The sequence below is a fragment of the Conger conger genome, chromosome 14 (genome assembly GCF_963514075.1).
Source record: "Conger conger chromosome 14, fConCon1.1, whole genome shotgun sequence".
NCBI classification, from domain to species: Eukaryota; Metazoa; Chordata; class Actinopteri; order Anguilliformes; family Congridae; genus Conger; species Conger conger.
This window is the reverse complement of record NC_083773.1, coordinates 2514037-2533127: the sequence shown is the minus strand read 5'-3', so window position 1 is coordinate 2533127 and position 19091 is coordinate 2514037. Positions and strand designations below refer to the sequence as shown.

Sequence of the window (19091 nt, the reverse complement as noted above, 5' to 3'; positions counted from 1 at the left end):
CTACAAGTAAACAGAGAGTTAAAAGGAGCCAAAGAATCAAGTGATCAATTGCATAATAAAATAATCAATAATCTAATTTCATGTTTGAGTACATCTTGTCGGATGCAGCAAAAACAAATAGCTACAGAAGGATATATTCACAGGATTATCCCTCCCAAAAGTGGAATATATGCCAAATACATTTAAAGATATAGTTTTCAGGATCAGAAAAGATGAGAATAATCTCATCTGAGAATATAAATGTACATATACATATAATATACAGATAATTGCAGCTTTCAAATATGGAAACACACACACACACACACATACACATATACACACACACAGTCTTTAGCATTTGCGCTGTCTCAGTTAATGGGTGTCCAAAGATAACAAGACCATGCAATTACTCAGTCAATTAGTTAAACTGGGTAATTTCAAGTATAAATTCACTTACTGTTCGATAAACCTTCTGAAGTGAACTGTGCAGCAATAGTCAGAGCTGAAGGAGCACTGGGGTGGAATACTGTGGGCACATTAAACCCAACTCGACAGTAAGTGTCACAGCACATCCTGGCAAATAGCAATACCCTGAGCAGCTGCATCAGTATTTCATCTTCATAGACCCACATTATTGGATCAAGGGCATCATTTTAATAAAACATGCGTCAGCACTTCTCTATGTTCGTTCCCATTCCATGTTTGGACATGATCTTATCCAGGGAATAGAGGTGCCTTATAATATCAAAAACCTTGTATAAAAATAGTTTGCAGCATTTCCCACAGGAACATCTCTAGACCCAGACACATGAATTGTGTAATGTGATGCTGGTGTAGTGTTTTAAGTGTATTTAAATAAATAAATAAAAAGATTCTATTGAAGCCAATGCTAGCATGAAACAGAATCTGCTGTTCTGGCAGTGCTAATTATTTATTGACATACACAGTAATGCTTTCAAATTTCAAAGCACTGGAAATGATTCAGTCTCCAGAATCCCTAGTACATTCCCGAGTATTCATTTTCTGTGGCATTTCTCCACAATGTGTAATTATGCAAATAAAAGTAAATGACACAACACAGCCAAGGTATACCATGAAGGACATACATAGCCATACAGTACTGTACTGTGCATTTATCACATTTCCAGTCAAGTATAGCTGTCAGAAAGCCACTACTGAGAAAAGGAAATAAACAAAACAGAAAACAATTTGCTACAACATCTGAGATGTGGAGTGTTTTATGGACCAAATAATCCAAATGTGAGATTTTTTGAGAAAGCAGTGTATACACCACTAAAGCTATGAAAGACTCTTTGAACCGTCTACAACACATCAGCCAAGCATGGTGGAGGATCAGTGCAGTTTTGGGTTGTATGACAATATTTGGCTTTGACTGAAGGAATCGCGGATGCTGATAAATACAACAAAAAAATTGAATGCATTTGGGATTACTTGGATTGAGGCAGAAGCAGAAAATGCAACCAACATCTAAGACTGAACTTTGGAGATGTTTACAAGAAGCATTGATATCCCTGCAGATTAATTTTTTTTTTAAAGCAGCAGGTCTCTCAAAAAGAAAGCAAGCTGTGATAAAGGCAAAGGATGGACTAACACTAAAATAGGGGTGCACAACTCAGGTCCAGGAGGGTTAATCTGTTAATTTTCTGTCCATAATGTCTATAAACTATGCTGGTTCACTCCTGTACTTGGGCACAGTAAAATCTTTAGGATACACTCGCAGTCTGCAGCTGTAGCTGGTACTCATACACATATCAGACAGGATATGATTGAGTCAATTAAATAATTAAGACCAGAAGTTGGTACAAAGTCCTAAAAAGGATCGCCCCTTGTTGGGTACCCCTGCACTAAAAGATTTGTACATATTCTTGCTGTTTATTGTGGAAAGTTGTATAAAATATATATTTGATGCATTATTTTCTGACACTGAAAAATAAATAACTTGCACTTAATGGCTGTTTTCACAGGAAAGTAAATAAACGAAAGGTTAGGCTCATTACTGTATGGACAAACTAACTATGTGATTTATCTTCCACCAACTTCAGTGAAATCTTCTCAATGGAAAATACAACTGGATGATGAGCTACATCATCTTAAATGCTGGTGTTACAGTAGAGTCAGAGGAAGGTGATGAAAAATGTCAGGATAGAGCGGAATATTGTCCTGTTTAACATTACTCAACATGAGAAAATGAATGGACAAAAGGCTTAATGCAGTGGTTAACTGTGTAATTAACCGCTTTAATAGATCAATCACGTGCTTAGTAACAACAAAAGCCAGCATACCCAGGCTAAAAATTGGGGGTATGACACATTTTTAAGGGTTAATAAGGTACATTTCGGAAATGCTGACGTCTGTACTGCTGAGGTCAAGGATTTGATTTGAAGTTTGTTTCATGCAAAACTCTAAGGCATGCAAGAGTCCTGTAACAGTACACCAGTGACATTTCACTGCTTCTCCAAGGCTAAACTAGGCTCCTTATCTTTGCCAGAATTCATAATACACATGATACAAGAGTACGGAAATGTCTGGATTATCTTACGCAGATCACCATCTGTTTTACATTTGAAATCCTCTGGGTTATATAGACAAGTATATTTTCATAATTTTCTTTAACAAATAATGGAGTGCTTTGTGCAACATTCCCAAGCTTGTTTAGTCCCATGCACTGTATACACCTCCTGGAGGAATTGAATAACATTTGCTTGATGCAGCTTGGCATATTGCAGATTCCATGTTTCTTGAAATTATCAGATGATGAATGCTTTATGTAAATGTATTGTACTTGTCTAAGATTTAAATCACTATTAAATTGGTTATGGGTATGCACTTTGTTGTACGTCGCTGTGGATAAGAGCGTCTGCCAAATGCCATTAAGGTAATGTCATGTAATGGGCACTGGTGTGCAAGAAGAGTGCCAGTACAAACCACGACTGGCAGAGCAGGCCACAGTTGGCTCTAGCTTTCCCTTGGGGCAGGGGGGCCTGTCAGGCACCTACAACTGGCAGCAGAGGCTGTAGCAATAAGTGCTGATAAATATAATTGGGCAATCCAAATTGGGGGATTTTTCCTTTTTTCTTTTTTTTGTTAAGAAAAATCTATGGAGGTCAAGTAGAATTTTGATAGTTGACTATTTAGTATGTTACCACCTTACAAGAACAGTTAATTCAAACACTTTTGCTGAAAATATAATGCGATGAATATTTAATATATTGAAAAGCCATAGATAAGTTCTGTTAACAAGGCATGTTAAAGTAAAAATGTTTAGATTTACTTCTTGAGGAACAAGATTGATCTTCATTGAGGTGTCATTATTTGTAAATGTTCTGGGAATTGTCACTCCCAGTATTGTTACTTGTAAGCACTGCAAGTGATTATATCAGTTTAATTTAATAACCTCTCCACAGTTACACTAGGCTCCCATGTTCTTTATGGCAGTTCCACTAAAATGCATATTAGTTCTATCTTTATACCATGAAGCCACCCATTAAAAATATTTTAAATGCATAAAAAATCCAAAAGATGAGATTAACTATAATAAAAGAAAGTACATTGTAGCAAGTACAATAAAAACATACATTTGAGTTTTATACTGTACTGTAATTCAGGACAAAATATGTTATCATGAATCAAATATTGTACAGAACTATATGTATTAAAATTATATTTTTTGCTTCCCAGTTTTCTCCCATTCATGTTCCTATAATTTATTATGAACCCCCGTGTAGTATTATTTTCACGAAGCAATACCAAATATCAGAAGATAAAAATAATATCATATCTACTGCTACGAGCACAAGATAGCCAGTAAGGGGAAAGATACATGACCAAATAGAGGGGTTGAGTTCTGCTGAGTGAAGACAAATCCCTCTCTATAAAAGATGCCACCCTCATACCCCCAGGGACTGGCTGGCACCCTGCAAGGTGAGTGAGATTTACTGTGATATTGGAGCAGCTTACAATGTACAGTATGAAGCCCGAAGGGATTGTGTATAAGTTCATTATGTTAAGAGTAATGTCAAATAGAAATAACAAAAACATAAACTGATACAGTATTTGTATCACATGTGTGGTAATTGTATTGAAATTACATAAAGACATAAGCATATCAGCATATTCCTGAGTATCTCAACCATTTTAAAAAGCCAATAGCGGGCCTTCATGTTTTCCCTTGAAATTGAGCAAATTACGAAATAGCGTACATGTAGTTTACATTTAATACTGTATTAATGGAAAACTGTTTTTTTCAGCACTCAAAGACCACCTTTTTCTCTTGGCATTGAAGGAGGTAGGCCTAAACATAAATTGCTTTAACAATCAAAAAGAATAAAGCCTAACAGCACATCTGAAGAATCCCCAACCCCCCACCCCCCCCCCATTTTCCTACCTAAATTCACCCAAGATAAAAACAAATTTGTATTTGTATTTGAGCTCAGAGCGCATTTGATAATGAAGAGAGCCATTTATATATTTTTCTACCCAAAACATTTTCAACTTTTTACCAGGTATAGTTGAGCATTTACTGGGTACATATTTAAAAACCACTATGTAACTGGCCATCTTGTTCATTTTGTCTTTGTGACTGAAATCTTTCTAGTTCACTTCGATAAAATGTTGGATTCAGTTGCTTGAACATTTACTTTGTTTCTCCTCAGTAAATTGCCATCATGAGTACAGATGCGGAGATGTCGGTCTTCGGGCCAGCATCCGTTTTCCTCCGGAAGCCTGAGAAGGAGAGAATCGAGGCCCAGAACACACCCTTTGATGCCAAAACGGCCTACTTTGTGGCTGAGCCCAAGGAGATGTACCTCAAGGGGAAACTCGTTAGCAGAGAGGGGGGCAAAGCCACCGTTGAAACTCTGGAAGGGCATCAAGTAAGTAGAGAAAATAATAATAATAATAATAGCTGCGATAAACAGGGTCCAAGCACAGAGTGCAATGCTGGAGAAGGCCAATGACGGCTAAATTAATTATGGAGCTACAGCAACCCCTAGTGCCCCCTTGGCAAGCCATGGCTTACAATTCTGACTTAGCATTGCATGCTAATTTTCATATGAAAATATGATTGGCTATCATTTTGAAACTTTTCCTTCGCAATTTAGATAGCCGGTTAAACAAAGTGTTCTTGTTCCAAATGGCATATTGATTGGACTTACGCTTCATGTGAAGATTTTTACATTGTATTTTTTCCAAAATAAAAATGCTAAATTACCAATTATTTTATAGCGGCCACTATAAAAATTCTCTATTGAGTACATTAAAGTTTTGTATTGTTCATTGCCTTCGATGTAGAAAATGATCAAGGCTGAATGAGCTGTCTGGAATTAATTACAGCTGTTTAAATGGAGCCCACATGGGTCAATTTCAGTAGCCATTCAGTTTTTGATGGATTAACAATTTCCTCACAATCTACTTCGGGAATAGGCCATAGCTGATAGCCACCAAATCTGACATCAATCAGATGTACGTTTTATCAGAAGAAAGATTTTTTTTTTAGCATTTCATTGTCTAAAATATTGGTTCAAAAGTTATGGCTTTTCAAATTTTTCCATTTTCAAACGTGCTCTATAAAGCCACTACTAGGCCAACTGGTGCCATATTCTAATAGCCCTCAAATGCACATATTCGTAACATGCCTAGCAAGTTGCAAGAGTTTTCACCAGACCGTTTGGGAGATATAAGCATTCAAAGCGGGCGGAAAATAATTATAATTATAAATAGGGCTCCAAGCACATAGTGCTTGATAATAGTAGTAATAATAATAATAAAATAATAATAATAATAATAATAATAATAATATTAATAACCACTTCAATTTTCTATTTCACAGAAACTAACAGTCAAGGAGGATGACATCCACCCAATGAATCCTCCCAAATACGACAAGATTGAGGACATGGCCATGATGACCCACCTCAATGAGCCCTGTGTGCTGTATAACCTCAAAGAGCGCTATGCAGCATGGATGATCTATGTGAGTTTTCCTCAAAAACACTTTAATACATTTACAAAATGCAAAGAAATGAATGTGTTCCTGCACATAATGTATCTACTGTCACTGTTTCAGACCTACTCTGGGCTGTTCTGCGTCACTGTGAATCCCTACAAGTGGCTCCCAGTGTACGATTCTGTTGTTGTGGAAGCATACAGAGGCAAAAAGAGAATTGAAGCCCCACCCCACATCTTCTCCATCTCTGACAATGCCTATCAGTTCATGCTCACAGGTACGAATATCTTCTGGTACACATTTTCAAGTTACTCTAAAATACAGGTTTACAGTAGTAGATACTCAGTTAGGTACACCTGTAAACCAGCTTGTTAATGCAAATATTTAATCAGTTAATGATATGGCAGCATCTAAATGCAAAATAGCATGCAGCCATGGCCAAGAGGTTCAGCTGTTTCTCAGACCAAATGTTAGAATGGGGAGGAAATCTAAGTGACTTTACAAACAACTTTGGTGCTGCAGGACAGATTAACTGAATATGGGAATGATTTATTGGCACCCAAAACAAATGTTTCTGGGGCGGCCTGTAGTGTAGTGGTTAAGGTAAATGACTGGGACACGCAAGGTGGGTGGTTCAATTCCTGGTGTAGCCACAATAAGATCTGCACAGCCGTTGGGCCCTTGAGCAAGGCCCTTAACCCTGCATTGCTCCAGGGGGAGGACTGTCTCCTGCTTGGTCTAACTGTATGTCGCTCTGGATAAGAGCGTCTGACAAATGCCAATAATGTTTCCAAATGTAGAATCCTGCTGAGAAAGGAATCAATCTCACCAGCTGAACAGTACCAGCCATGTGAATACAAATAGCCTCAATCATGTGTATTGATTGCAAACAGGGTGGGATGGGATTAAAAAGAAAGGGTAATCTGTTGTTGAGTAAGGTCCGTCTCATTTGAAAAGAAAAAGGATAAGAATGAAAGAAGTGTATCAATATAACAAATTTCCAATCTTTCCTGTTGCAGATCGTGAGAACCAGTCCGTTCTGATTACGTATGTACCCCATACAGTACATTTCCAAAACCATGATTAAAAGAAAGCTAAAATTAAATGTTTGTAAAAATGAAAAGCAATGTTCTTTCTGTTCTTCCACAGCGGAGAATCTGGTGCAGGGAAAACTGTGAACACAAAACGTGTCATCCAGTACTTCGCGACAATCGCAGTGGCTGGAGGAAAGAAAGCTGAGCAATCAGCTAGCAAAATGCAGGTCAGAGGGAGTCTCTAGAAATGTGCAAATATCTTGGGAACATTAACTGTTGTTGCACATTTCTGAGGTGTCCGGTGTCTCCTGTAGGGATCACTGGAGGATCAAATCATTGCAGCGAACCCCCTGCTGGAGGCTTATGGTAATGCCAAGACCGTGAGGAATGACAACTCCTCCCGTTTTGTAAGTTTGAAGATATATTTAAAGTTCAAACTTCCTTACATTAACAGTACTGAAATAATGCGGCATTTAATCCCAAAATTTCATTTTGTTAATTTTTCAGGGAAAGTTCATCAGAATCCACTTTGGTACAACAGGCAAACTGGCTTCTGCTGATATTGAAACCTGTAAGTCTCTACCTGACACACTGTATCAATTTAGCAAGGGATTCTACTGTAAAAACCTTTTTATGAAAATGCAATTTTCTTCCCACAGATTTGCTGGAAAAGTCAAGAGTAACATTCCAGCTGTCAGCTGAGCGCAGCTACCACATCTTCTACCAGCTTATGACAGGCCACAAACCTGAACTGCTAGGTGTGAAATCTGTCATTCTGCAACAGATTTAATTCTGTGAATAACACTTGCAATTTTCAGTATAACTGATTATTGTTTATTACAGAGGGTCTACTCATTACCACCAACCCATATGATTACCCCATGATCAGCCAAGGTGAAATCACTGTCAAAAGTATAGATGACGTGGAGGAGTTCATTGCCACAGATGTAAGTGATTTTTCTTCACCAAATCAATTACAAAAAGTGCTGCTTTATACCAGTATTTCTGAAGCAACAAAGTTGCTATACAGGACTTTGCAGTACACTGTAATCGTTCACCCTGACTTCCCAGCAGCCTGACTGGCTAGCAGATACCCCTTCAAACATTAATTCTTGCATTGTCACCGGAGAAAATCTTGACTACATATTTTAATTCCATGTGAAAACAGGTTGTCGTGAATTCCAACTGATAATTTTGTTTTGCTTTCTTCCTCACTCATTATTTGTCCTGAATATTGTCTTGAAAATTAATTCAGGTGTTAGTGTATTTCCTTAGAAACCCAGCAATTATTGTGAATTCAAGAATGACCCATGACACTTGTGACACTTGAAGAATAAAGCTTAAATGATGATGTTGAGCAAATCCAGGCTGAAAACTCTGATGAATTCTGATGAACATTTTTTGTTTTCATTGTAGACTGCCATTGATATCTTGGGCTTCACTGGTGATGAGAAGTTGGGCATCTACAAGCTGACTGGTGCTTGTTTGCATCACGGGAACATGAAGTTTAAGCAAAAGCAGCGCGAGGAGCAGGCTGAACCAGATGGCACTGAGGGTAAGTGCAACACATTGGCTCTGTTAATGCACCAACGTCAAAGTAGCTAAGAGGATTATGCAATGGTTACGCTGATTACATTTTTTGTGGTTGACTACGATTTTAACATGTAGAATCACACCTTGATTCTCTTCATTTCAGTGGCAGATAAAATTTCTTACCTCATGGGCCTGAACTCAGCTGACCTGCTGAAATGTCTGTGCTACCCCAGAGTGAAGGTCGGAAATGAGTTTGTGACCAAGGGACAGACTGTACCACAGGTAATGTATCTCAATGAAAAATATTTTTGTATAATACTCAAATATTATAATACACTATACAATTTGCTGAATAGTGATTCATCAGTACTGAAACAATAGTGAAATATACAGAATATAACACATTCAAATATGGCATTTATCTCTTTTTCTCATTACACTAATAGGTCCACAACTCTGTTAATGCTCTGTGCAAATCTGTCTATGAGAAAATGTTCTTGTGGATGGTCATTCGCATCAATGAGATGTTGGACACAAAGCAACAGAGAAATTACTTCATTGGTGTCCTGGATATCGCTGGATTTGAAATCTTTGATGTGAGTGGCGGTGCCCCGTCATATTATCACAAATTCTTGTACATGAAATATCACAATATGAGGGCCTTAATCAAATTTCACTAAAGTTTGTATCTTCTCAAAAATTCAGTTCAACAGCTTGGAGCAGCTGTGTATCAACTTCACCAATGAGAAACTGCAACAGTTTTTCAACCACCACATGTTTGTGCTGGAACAAGAGGAGTACAAGAAAGAGGGAATTGATTGGGAGTTCATTGATTTTGGTATGGACTTGGCTGCCTGCATTGAGCTTATTGAGAAGGTATGTGAGATGCCCTTTATTATCGACAGACACAAACATGTTCTGTTACCCCTGATGTCTCCTCATGGAAATATTTTTGCCTTCACCAGCCAATGGGCATCTTCTCCATCCTTGAAGAGGAGTGCATGTTCCCCAAGGCTTCTGACACAACCTTTAAGAACAAGCTCTATGACCAACATCTGGGCAAAACCAACGCGTTCCAGAAGCCCAAACCTGCCAAAGGAAAGGCTGAGGCCCACTTCGCCCTGGTGCACTATGCTGGCACTGTGGACTACAACATCAACGGCTGGCTGGACAAGAACAAGGACCCTCTGAACGACTCTGTAGTACAGCTGTACCAGAAGTCCTCAGTCAAACTGCTGTGTCACCTGTATGCAACCCACGGTGCAGCTGATGGTAAGGCTGTGCTGATTGATTTTACGAAAATAGTCTTCATTGTAAGTCACAATCTAAAAAAAGGTTGATCAGAATAAATCTCTCAAAAATAGCAAAGACACTCAATTTGACAGGAAATGCGAAAATAGAAATCATAGTTCCTTATCAAAAGCAGGTAACTAAAAGTGATTTTTCTTAACTTTTCTTGATTTTACTTCAAAATAGTATTAAAACCAACTGTTTCATTTGTCATGTACAAACAGAAGCTGCAAAGGGTGGCAAAAAGGCTGGCAAGAAGAAGGGTGGCTCCTTCCAGACTGTGTCTGCTCTCTTCAGGGTAAGGGAGGAATGCAAGTGAAACTATACTGTTATCCAAGAATAGTTGGCAGTGATATCACTGTGTCTGTGTAATATTACCGTAACGTGTACATGTGATGTTCACATAATAGATTGAATTAATGTAAAAAAGCGTTGTACAGCTTCCTATTTCTATATTTTGCCTCCTCCTCTCTCACAGGAGAACTTGGGCAAGCTGATGACCAACCTGAGGAGCACACATCCTCACTTTGTGCGTTGCTTGATTCCTAATGAATCAAAGACACCTGGTAAGGACTGTACTTAAGGCCCCATAAGCTCAACTTGTCAAAAAAGAATCCAAGAAACAGAATAGTATAAATCCTTGTAGCAGTAACTACATTGTAGTGTTGTGAGACACAATATCTTGCATTTACAGTATCACTGTATATATTATGATGATTGATGAATTATAAACATATTTTCTTGTTTTCTAGGTCTGATGGAGAACTTCTTGGTTATCCACCAGCTGAGGTGTAATGGTGTGCTGGAAGGCATCAGAATCTGCAGAAAGGGCTTCCCCAGCAGAATCCTCTATGGTGACTTCAAGCAGAGGTATCTTATGCACCTCTTTAATACATGAGTATATAGACCACAGTGTTGCTATAATGTAATGTAGTTATTGTCCACAATAATCCATGACTGACTATCAATCAAGCACACTTCATAGCAATGTCTCCAGTTAAAAATGGCAGTATTTTCTTTTAGATACAAGGTATTGAATGCCAGTGTCATCCCTGAGGGACAGTTCATTGACAACAAGAAAGCTTCTGAGAAGCTCCTGGGCTCCATTGATGTGGACCACACTCAGTACAAGTTTGGCCACACCAAGGTAAGAGAATTGAAGGGCCTGAATTGCATTTCTGTAAATGATAATGAGTTCTTAAGCTTAAAATGTAATTGATCCTTACTAGAGGAGCAAAGTGGCAGATTTGTGTATAGTAGTCTCAGTTTTGTACTCTCTTAAAAGTTTCTTAAATATTGTTTTAATTGTTGCTATGGCCTAAGAGATACAAATCGCTCCATGTGTGAGCATATACAGTACAAAAATGCATGACACCTCCCTCTGGTGTTATACATTCTTGAATATGCATGGCATGTTATAGTGTATATATCTCTCACACACACACACACACACACACAGACATAGTATATACTGTTCAATTATGAGCTTGTTCCTTCATCATATGATGTACGTTATGCCTTATTATTCACTGAATATTTACATGATTTCCTCCAGGTGTTCTTCAAAGCTGGTCTGCTGGGTACCCTGGAGGAGATGCGTGATGAGAAACTGGCAACGCTGGTGACCATGACTCAGGCCCTCAGCCGTGGCTACCTCATGAGAAGAGAGTTCGTCAAAATGATGGAAAGGAGGTACATGTTATAATGCAGAAAATATTGAACCAATTTCAGGGGGTTCATCATGTAAAATACTTTTCTAATGTTTCTGTGTACTACTACATGACTTTCTGTAAACATTGAATTATAACAGTATCTGCATTAAATGAGCTATTTGTTATTTGCATAAACTATCAACCAATTACTTCATTTCAAGTAAACAATTCTGCTGTATTCTTCAGAAATACTTCACTTTGATCATGTTTTACACAGAGAGTCCATTTACTCCATCCAATACAACATGCGCTCATTCATGAATGTGAAACACTGGCCATGGATGAAGCTCTACTTCAAGATCAAGCCACTTCTCAAGAGTGCTGAAGCTGAGAAGGAGATGTCCAACATGAAGGAAGAGTTCACTAAGTGCAAAGAGGATCTGGCAAAGGCATTAGCCAAGAAGAAGGAGCTTGAGGAGAAAATGGTCTCTCTGCTGCAGGAAAAGAATGACCTGCAGTTGGCTGTTGCATCTGTAAGTTGGCCATGTAATTCTCCTATTGTCATAACAGTTATCACAAATTGCTTCCTGCTTAAGAATTTCATGAAATGTTGAATTTATTCAAGGAAAGTGAGGGCCTTGCTGATGCTGAGGAAAGATGTGAGGGACTCATCAAAGCGAAGATCCAGTTTGAAGCAAAACTCAAAGAGACAAATGAGAGACTGGAGGATGAGGAGGAAATGAATGCTGAGCTCACTGCCAAGAAGAGGAAACTGGAGGATGAATGCTCTGAGCTGAAGAAAGACATCGATGACTTAGAGCTCACCTTGGCCAAAGTGGAGAAGGAGAAACATGCCACAGAAAACAAGGTTCACAATTCATCAATATAGTGCTTGTGTGTTTGTGTTTTTGCAGGGATGTGACATCTCCCTAACATGCTGTGACATGAATCCCTTTAGGTGAAGAACCTGACTGAAGAGATGGCCTCTCAGGATGAGACTATTGCCAAGTTGACAAAAGAGAAGAAGGCCCTCCAAGAGGCACACCAGCAGACCCTGGATGATCTCCAGGCAGAGGAGGACAAAGTCAACACTCTGACCAAAGCAAAGACCAAGCTTGAACAGCAAGTGGATGATGTGAGTAAAACATGAGGGCTCTTGACCAAAAGGTAAAACCTTGGGAACAGAAACCAGAATTATATAGTGGCAAGAAGATGATTATGGATAAATAGGGCTTTTTACAGATTTTTTTACCTGTATTCCCTACAATAGCTGGAAGGATCTCTGGAACAGGAGAAGAAGCTTCGCATGGACCTTGAGAGAGCCAAGAGAAAGCTTGAAGGTGATCTGAAACTGGCGCAGGAATCCATAATGGATCTGGAGAATGACAAGCAGCAGTCAGATGAAAAGATCAAGAAGTAAGGGAGGATTCAAATCAATACAATGACTGAAAATGTAATGATAAAGATTCTTATTTTTTCATGGTGTTCTCTCCACAGGAAGGACTTTGAGATGAGCCAGCTTCTCAGCAAGATTGAGGATGAACAAACTTTGGGTGCTCAGCTTCAGAAAAAGATTAAAGAACTCCAGGTACTCTGTCAAAGCAGCCAATTTTCATGTATTACACATGACAAAAGTTCCATGTATATCCTAAACCCTTTTTCTATTGTGTGCCACAGGCTCGTATTGAGGAGTTGGAGGAAGAAATCGAGGCTGAGCGTGCTGCTCGGGCCAAGGTTGAGAAGCAGAGGGCTGATCTCTCCAGGGAACTTGAGGAGATCAGTGAGAGGCTAGAAGAAGCAGGTGGTGCCACATCTGCTCAGATTGAGATGAACAAGAAGCGTGAAGCTGAGTTCCAGAAGCTGCGCCGTGATCTTGAAGAGTCCACCCTGCAACATGAAGCCACCGCTTCCGCCCTCCGCAAGAAGCAGGCCGACAGCGTGGCAGAGCTGGGAGAACAAATCGACAACCTTCAGCGCGTCAAGCAGAAACTGGAGAAGGAGAAGAGTGAATACAAAATGGAGATTGATGACCTCTCCAGTAACATGGAGGCTGTTGCTAAATCAAAGGTAAAGAGAAGGTCTACGCACATAACTTCAGACGTGTCTGGTTTCTTTCACCAAACATGATGGGTTCTAAAGAAACTTTTTTCTAACAGGGCAACCTTGAGAAAATGTGCCGTACCCTTGAAGATCAACTGAGTGAACTGAAAACCAAGAGCGATGAGCATTTACGCCAGCTGAATGACACAAGCGCACACAAAGCAAGACTTCATACTGAAAATGGTACATATATCAAATATAGATTTTTGATTTCAAAATGTGAAATAAAAATATGATGGAGATTCACAATACTTTGGTTTACTCAGGTGAATTGAGTCGCCAGTTAGAGGAGAAGGAAGCTCTTGTTTCCCAGCTGACAAGAAGCAAACAAGCCTACACACAGCAGATTGAGGAGCTCAAGAGGCACATTGAAGAGGAGGTCAAGGTAATAGATTGATCAAACATAACAGTATTTCACAGCTTAATTAACCAACAAGGGCCTGGAAGGCATATACATGAACTGTACTCTTAATTCCACAGCATTCTCTAATACATCCATTCATTCATTTGCATTCTAACCTTTGCTTTGACTTAAGGCCAAGAATGCCCTGGCCCACGGTTTGCAGTCAGCCCGCCATGACTGTGACATGCTGAGGGAGCAGTATGAGGAGGAGCAGGAGGCCAAGGCTGAGCTGCAGCGTGGAATGTCCAAGGCCAACAGTGAGGTGGCTCAGTGGAGATCCAAATATGAGACTGATGCCATCCAGCGCACTGAGGAGCTGGAGGAGGCCAAGTAACTAAACAGTTTTATATTATAGAACCACTGCATATCACACAATCAGAAAGAGTCTTGCAAACCAAATGAAATGCCACTCTCTACAGGAAGAAGCTTGCACAGCGTCTTCAGGAGGCAGAGGAGTCCATTGAGGCTGTCAACTCCAAGTGTGCCTCTCTGGAGAAGACCAAGCAGAGGCTGCAGGGTGAAGTGGAGGATCTCATGATTGATGTGGAGAGAGCAAATGCCCTGGCTGCCAACCTTGACAAGAAACAGAGGAACTTCGATAAGGTAAATCTAACCAAAGCTGGGCTCATTAACAACTGTGTTGTATGTCACTATCAGGTTCAAAATGAAGGCCAGCTGGAAGTGGTATTAATGGCTGCGTTTTGTCTTTCATTCAGGTTCTGGCCGAATGGAAACAGAAGTTTGAGGAAGGCCAGGCCGAGTTGGAGGGAGCGCTGAAAGAGGCCCGTTCTCTCAGCACTGAGCTCTTCAAGATGAAGAACTCCTATGAAGAGACTCTGGACCAACTGGAGACACTGAAGAGAGAGAACAAGAATCTGCAGCGTATGTGCACGTGATATTTCATTTGAGAATCATACTCAACACAACCTTCGTAAATACATGCAATAACCATAGTTACTACAATCATTAAATTGTTTTCAATTGTCATTCCAGAGGAGATTTCCGACCTGACTGAACAGATTGGAGAGAGCGGAAAGACCATTCATGAGCTGGAAAAGGCAAAGAAGACTGCGGAGAGTGAGAAAGCAGAAATCCAGACAGCCTTAGAAGAGGCAGAGGTAATCACACCCTAACAAATTTCATACATGTAATGCAATGTAGCTTCAGTTTCAATTTTATATTTTCTGGTTTGCTACATTTGACATTTTGTTTTGTTTTTTCGGAATGTGTTTTTAAGTCTGTATAATAGAGAATTATTATTTCATATTGGGCAATGAAAGTGTTTCATAAAATTCAATAATTGATCATGTTTGTTGCTTACTTGTGAATCCTTTTAACAAATATTATACATTTTCTCAATTGCTTCTCAATTACTGCAAAACGCATTTTTTCTCACAATTTCATAGGGAGCACTGGAGCATGAGGAGTCCAAGATTCTCAGGATACAGCTGGAGCTCAATCAGGTCAAGGGTGAAATTGACAGGAAGTTATCGGAGAAGGATGAGGAGATGGAGCAGATCAAGAGGAACAGCCAGAGGGTGATTGAGTCTATGCAGACCACCCTTGATGCTGAGGTGAGGAGCAGGAATGATGCCCTGAGAATCAAGAAGAAGATGGAGGGAGACCTCAATGAGATGGAGATTCAGCTGAGCCATGCCAACCGCCAGGCAGCTGAAGCCCAGAAGCAACTGAGGAATGTCCAAGGACAGCTCAAGGTATGTTTCTAAAATACCTGTGCTCAGCTCCAACATGTTCAGGCTTTCATACACAATTAACTTTATTAATCTCTGTCAGGATGCCCAACTGCACCTGGATGATGCGATCAGAGGACAGGAGGACATGAAGGAACAGGTTGCCATGGTGGAGCGCAGGAACAACCTGATGCTGGCTGAGATTGAAGAACTGAGGGTTGCTCTGGAACAGACAGAGAGGGGCCGCAAAGTGGCCGAGCAGGAGCTGATCGATGCAAGTGAGCGCGTGGGACTGCTGCACTCCCAAGTGAGTCAATAAGGCATTACTTTATTATTTTAATTTGATCATTCCTTTCTCATTTTACCGGACAATAGGGTGAATTACACCATAATTACATGGCAATCTAAAAATATCCCATTGTGTCCAGAACACCAGCCTTATCAACACCAAGAAGAAGCTGGAAGCTGACCTTGTCCAGATCCAAGGTGAAGTTGATGACACCATCCAGGAAGCAAGAAATGCTGAGGAGAAAGCCAAGAAGGCCATCACAGATGTGAGTGCTACTCATATCAGTTTTACCTGTATTATATTAGCTAGTTTTTTTAATGGGGTAATACATTAAATTTGATTTGCATAAGGGAGCAATAACTGTGCAGGACAACTGTACTACTAGCCTACACCTACCCATCTATGAGCTTTGGCTGCCAAAAATAACATTGACCTTAAGTTGAAAATGATTTGTATAGAAAACCTGTGACTAAACTGTATAAAACTGCAGGCCGCCATGATGGCAGAGGAGCTGAAGAAGGAGCAGGACACCAGCGCTCATCTGGAGAGGATGAAGAAGAACCTGGAGATTACAGTCAAGGACCTGCAGCACCGTCTGGATGAGGCTGAGAATCTGGCCATGAAGGGTGGAAAGAAACAGCTCCAGAAACTGGAAGCAAGGGTAAGTTACCAGCGGCAACTTCAGTCATCCAAATCAAAGTGCTCACTTTGGAAATTGCAAGCACAGCATTAAGAGAATCAAAGTTACACAACATAATTCACATGCAATTATGAATTACTTCAGGTCAAAAGCTTTAAGCCTACAGATTTAGAAAATAGAGATAAGTACCTATTTTAAAATGTACTTGTCAGATGACAATAATGCAGTTATCTCCTGTGTGTACTAAAAACATTTTTTAAATCCAATGCAATGTGGCATATATGATTAAAACACAAGTATGTTCTGGCTATTCTGTACATAGTTATAGTTACACATTTATTTTGACATTTTTGGATTCAAGGTGCGCGAGCTAGAATCTGAAGTTGAGGCTGAACAGAGACGTGGAGCCGAAGCCGTCAAAGGTGTCCGTAAATATGAGAGGAGAGTCAAGGAGCTCACCTACCAGGTATGGTTTCATACATCTTAACCTAAAACAGTGGACAAAACAACAACCAGGCATGCTACCTCTTCTGAACCTGCTTTACCCTCTGCAGACTGAGGAGGACAAGAAGAATGTCCACAGACTGCAGGACCTGGTGGACAAACTGCAGCTCAAAGTGAAGTCCTACAAGAGGCAGGCTGAGGAATCCGTAAGTCAAATGCTCAATATCCAATACCAGAGGGAATGTATTTTTGAGATGGGATGAAAGCTTATATTTTAGAAATATCAGAGGGAACAGACATGGGACATGAGATGGGATGCAGATAGCATCTGTTAAGCAGCCAGCTACCTTAACAAAATGTTTTGTTGACCAACTAGTAAAATATAGGCTCTCAGATTGCTGCATCTATGTTGGACTTGCACTGCTAACCTGAATTATTAATGCATAAGGTCACTGCACTGCTTTCACTGCGGTGCACTTGCGAATCTTACCTTAGGTCTCATTACAAGAGAAAAAAATCATTTGTAACTGAAATAATGTTTGTAAGTGAAGTGTTTGGAAGAACAGTTATCACATCCTTCAATTGAGTCTAGTGGGAGTTTTGTCAAGTCAAATGTGCAAACTTGCTTGGGGCCAATGCTATAACAGCATCCAAGACTGGCTGGATGAAACATGTTCTATTTTTAGTGCAGGGGTTGAGAACATGTAGTTCAGTTATTTCTGATTCATTGGCAATTTATTATTTTTCCTGCACTGTGTGCAAGGAACCAATGTTTGGAATTCAGTATTAGCTGTTCAATCTTATTGTTCCTTTCACACGCTCTGATTTTTCTACTCTCGAGATCCAGGGGATCATTTCCACAAGGCTTTTGCCTCATTCCACAATTATCATGAGCTGTGCCCATAAACCTTTGTCACACAACTCCCTAAACTGTCACTCCACAGCAGCATAATGATTGAGGTAGTAGATAAGGCACCACATAGAAAAATATGAACTGTCCCATCTTGTTTTGCTTAGTTTGGTTGGGGGTTTTATTGGTAGCTCTAAACCTTGCTACTTGCTGAAAGCTAATGTGATCTGTTCAACAAGTACACAAGACTAAAAGCAGAAAAATAGTAGCATGATTGACAATTAAATTAAAAAGGTAAAAAAATTGACCTAACCTAAACCTGACAGCTGTATGAAAACATTTACTCTGCAATACTTTGACTGGTGAAATGTCTTGCTCACTCACAGGAGGAACAAGCCAACACCCACCTGTCCAGGTACAGGAAGGTGCAGCATGAGATGGAGGAAGCTCAGGAGCGTGCCGACATCGCTGAGTCCCAGGTCAACAAGCTGAGAGCCAAGAGCCGTGACGTCGGCAAGGTAGGTTACCACTCAAAATCGGTTAATTTAAACCCATATAGCCTACTGTATGAAAACTACTGCCAATGAACTGGGTCTGTAAATGATGACTATGAGGTTCTAAATGCACTGTTCTTTTTTTTTTTTTTAGGTGAAAGAAGCAGAATAAGGAAAGAAACCCAGATGAGACGCAGTAACAAGCACTCATACAATATGTGAAATGTCTTGTGAAATGTTCTCATTTAAGCTGTAAATCAATAAAGTTGAGCATCTATTCCGCATTTCTGGTATTTTTCACTCAAAGAACTTGTTTGGGATCTCATTAGAACACTTACTCTGTCTATTCTGACTTTCCAGACAATCTATCTCGTTTTTAGTGACTTTTATCTTTGGTCTCTTTTGCAAACTCAATAGACCACTGATGTGTAACTGTGTGAGCAACTGACAGTATGGCATCATACCCCAGGTTCACTGAGGTTTGGGTCTCTGTTACACTGCTGCTAGCATGAATTAACTGAGAAAAAAGGTCCATTTCAACATGAGCAATGCATTCAATTTTTCCATTGATTTCTTTTGATTTTTATTACGTCTGATACTATGCCAGACAACCACAGACTAGTGTATTAACATTAGTGGTCCAAAGAACACAACAGGAAAAGCTAAATACTTAATTTAGTCAGCTCACATGTCATAGCAATTTTATAGCCATCTGTGGTATGCT

General features: G+C 39.8%; 1 protein-coding gene and 1 long non-coding RNA gene across 22 annotated transcripts in view; one reads left to right on the top strand and one right to left on the bottom strand.

Annotated features, from left to right (window-relative positions):
* Positions 1 to 19091, bottom strand: part of LOC133109589 (uncharacterized) — a 187890-nt gene that overhangs the window by 19947 nt on the left and 148852 nt on the right. For all 21 annotated transcript variants that reach the window (XR_009704752.1, XR_009704740.1, XR_009704742.1 and 18 more), the window contains one exon: positions 440 to 508. This is a non-coding gene — a long non-coding RNA (uncharacterized LOC133109589). The remainder of the gene's footprint in view (positions 1 to 439; positions 509 to 19091) is intronic.
* Positions 3904 to 18644, top strand: LOC133109563 (myosin heavy chain, fast skeletal muscle-like). The gene is made up of 41 exons (XM_061218934.1): positions 3904 to 3924; positions 4251 to 4288; positions 4656 to 4874; positions 5831 to 5974; positions 6068 to 6224; positions 6967 to 6994; positions 7097 to 7208; positions 7296 to 7388; positions 7489 to 7552; positions 7641 to 7739; positions 7825 to 7928; positions 8398 to 8536; positions 8678 to 8796; positions 8961 to 9110; positions 9220 to 9390; positions 9480 to 9786; positions 10029 to 10102; positions 10283 to 10370; positions 10557 to 10674; positions 10828 to 10951; positions 11360 to 11496; positions 11734 to 11989; positions 12082 to 12324; positions 12415 to 12591; positions 12727 to 12872; positions 12954 to 13044; positions 13134 to 13523; positions 13613 to 13739; positions 13823 to 13941; positions 14093 to 14289; positions 14379 to 14562; positions 14676 to 14841; positions 14953 to 15077; positions 15366 to 15674; positions 15754 to 15957; positions 16079 to 16204; positions 16430 to 16600; positions 16941 to 17045; positions 17134 to 17229; positions 18260 to 18391; positions 18522 to 18644. The coding sequence occupies exons 3-41, from the start codon at positions 4668 to 4670 to the stop codon at positions 18537 to 18539; spliced, it is 5817 nt and encodes a 1938-aa protein (XP_061074918.1). The 5' UTR covers positions 3904 to 3924; positions 4251 to 4288; positions 4656 to 4667; the 3' UTR covers positions 18540 to 18644.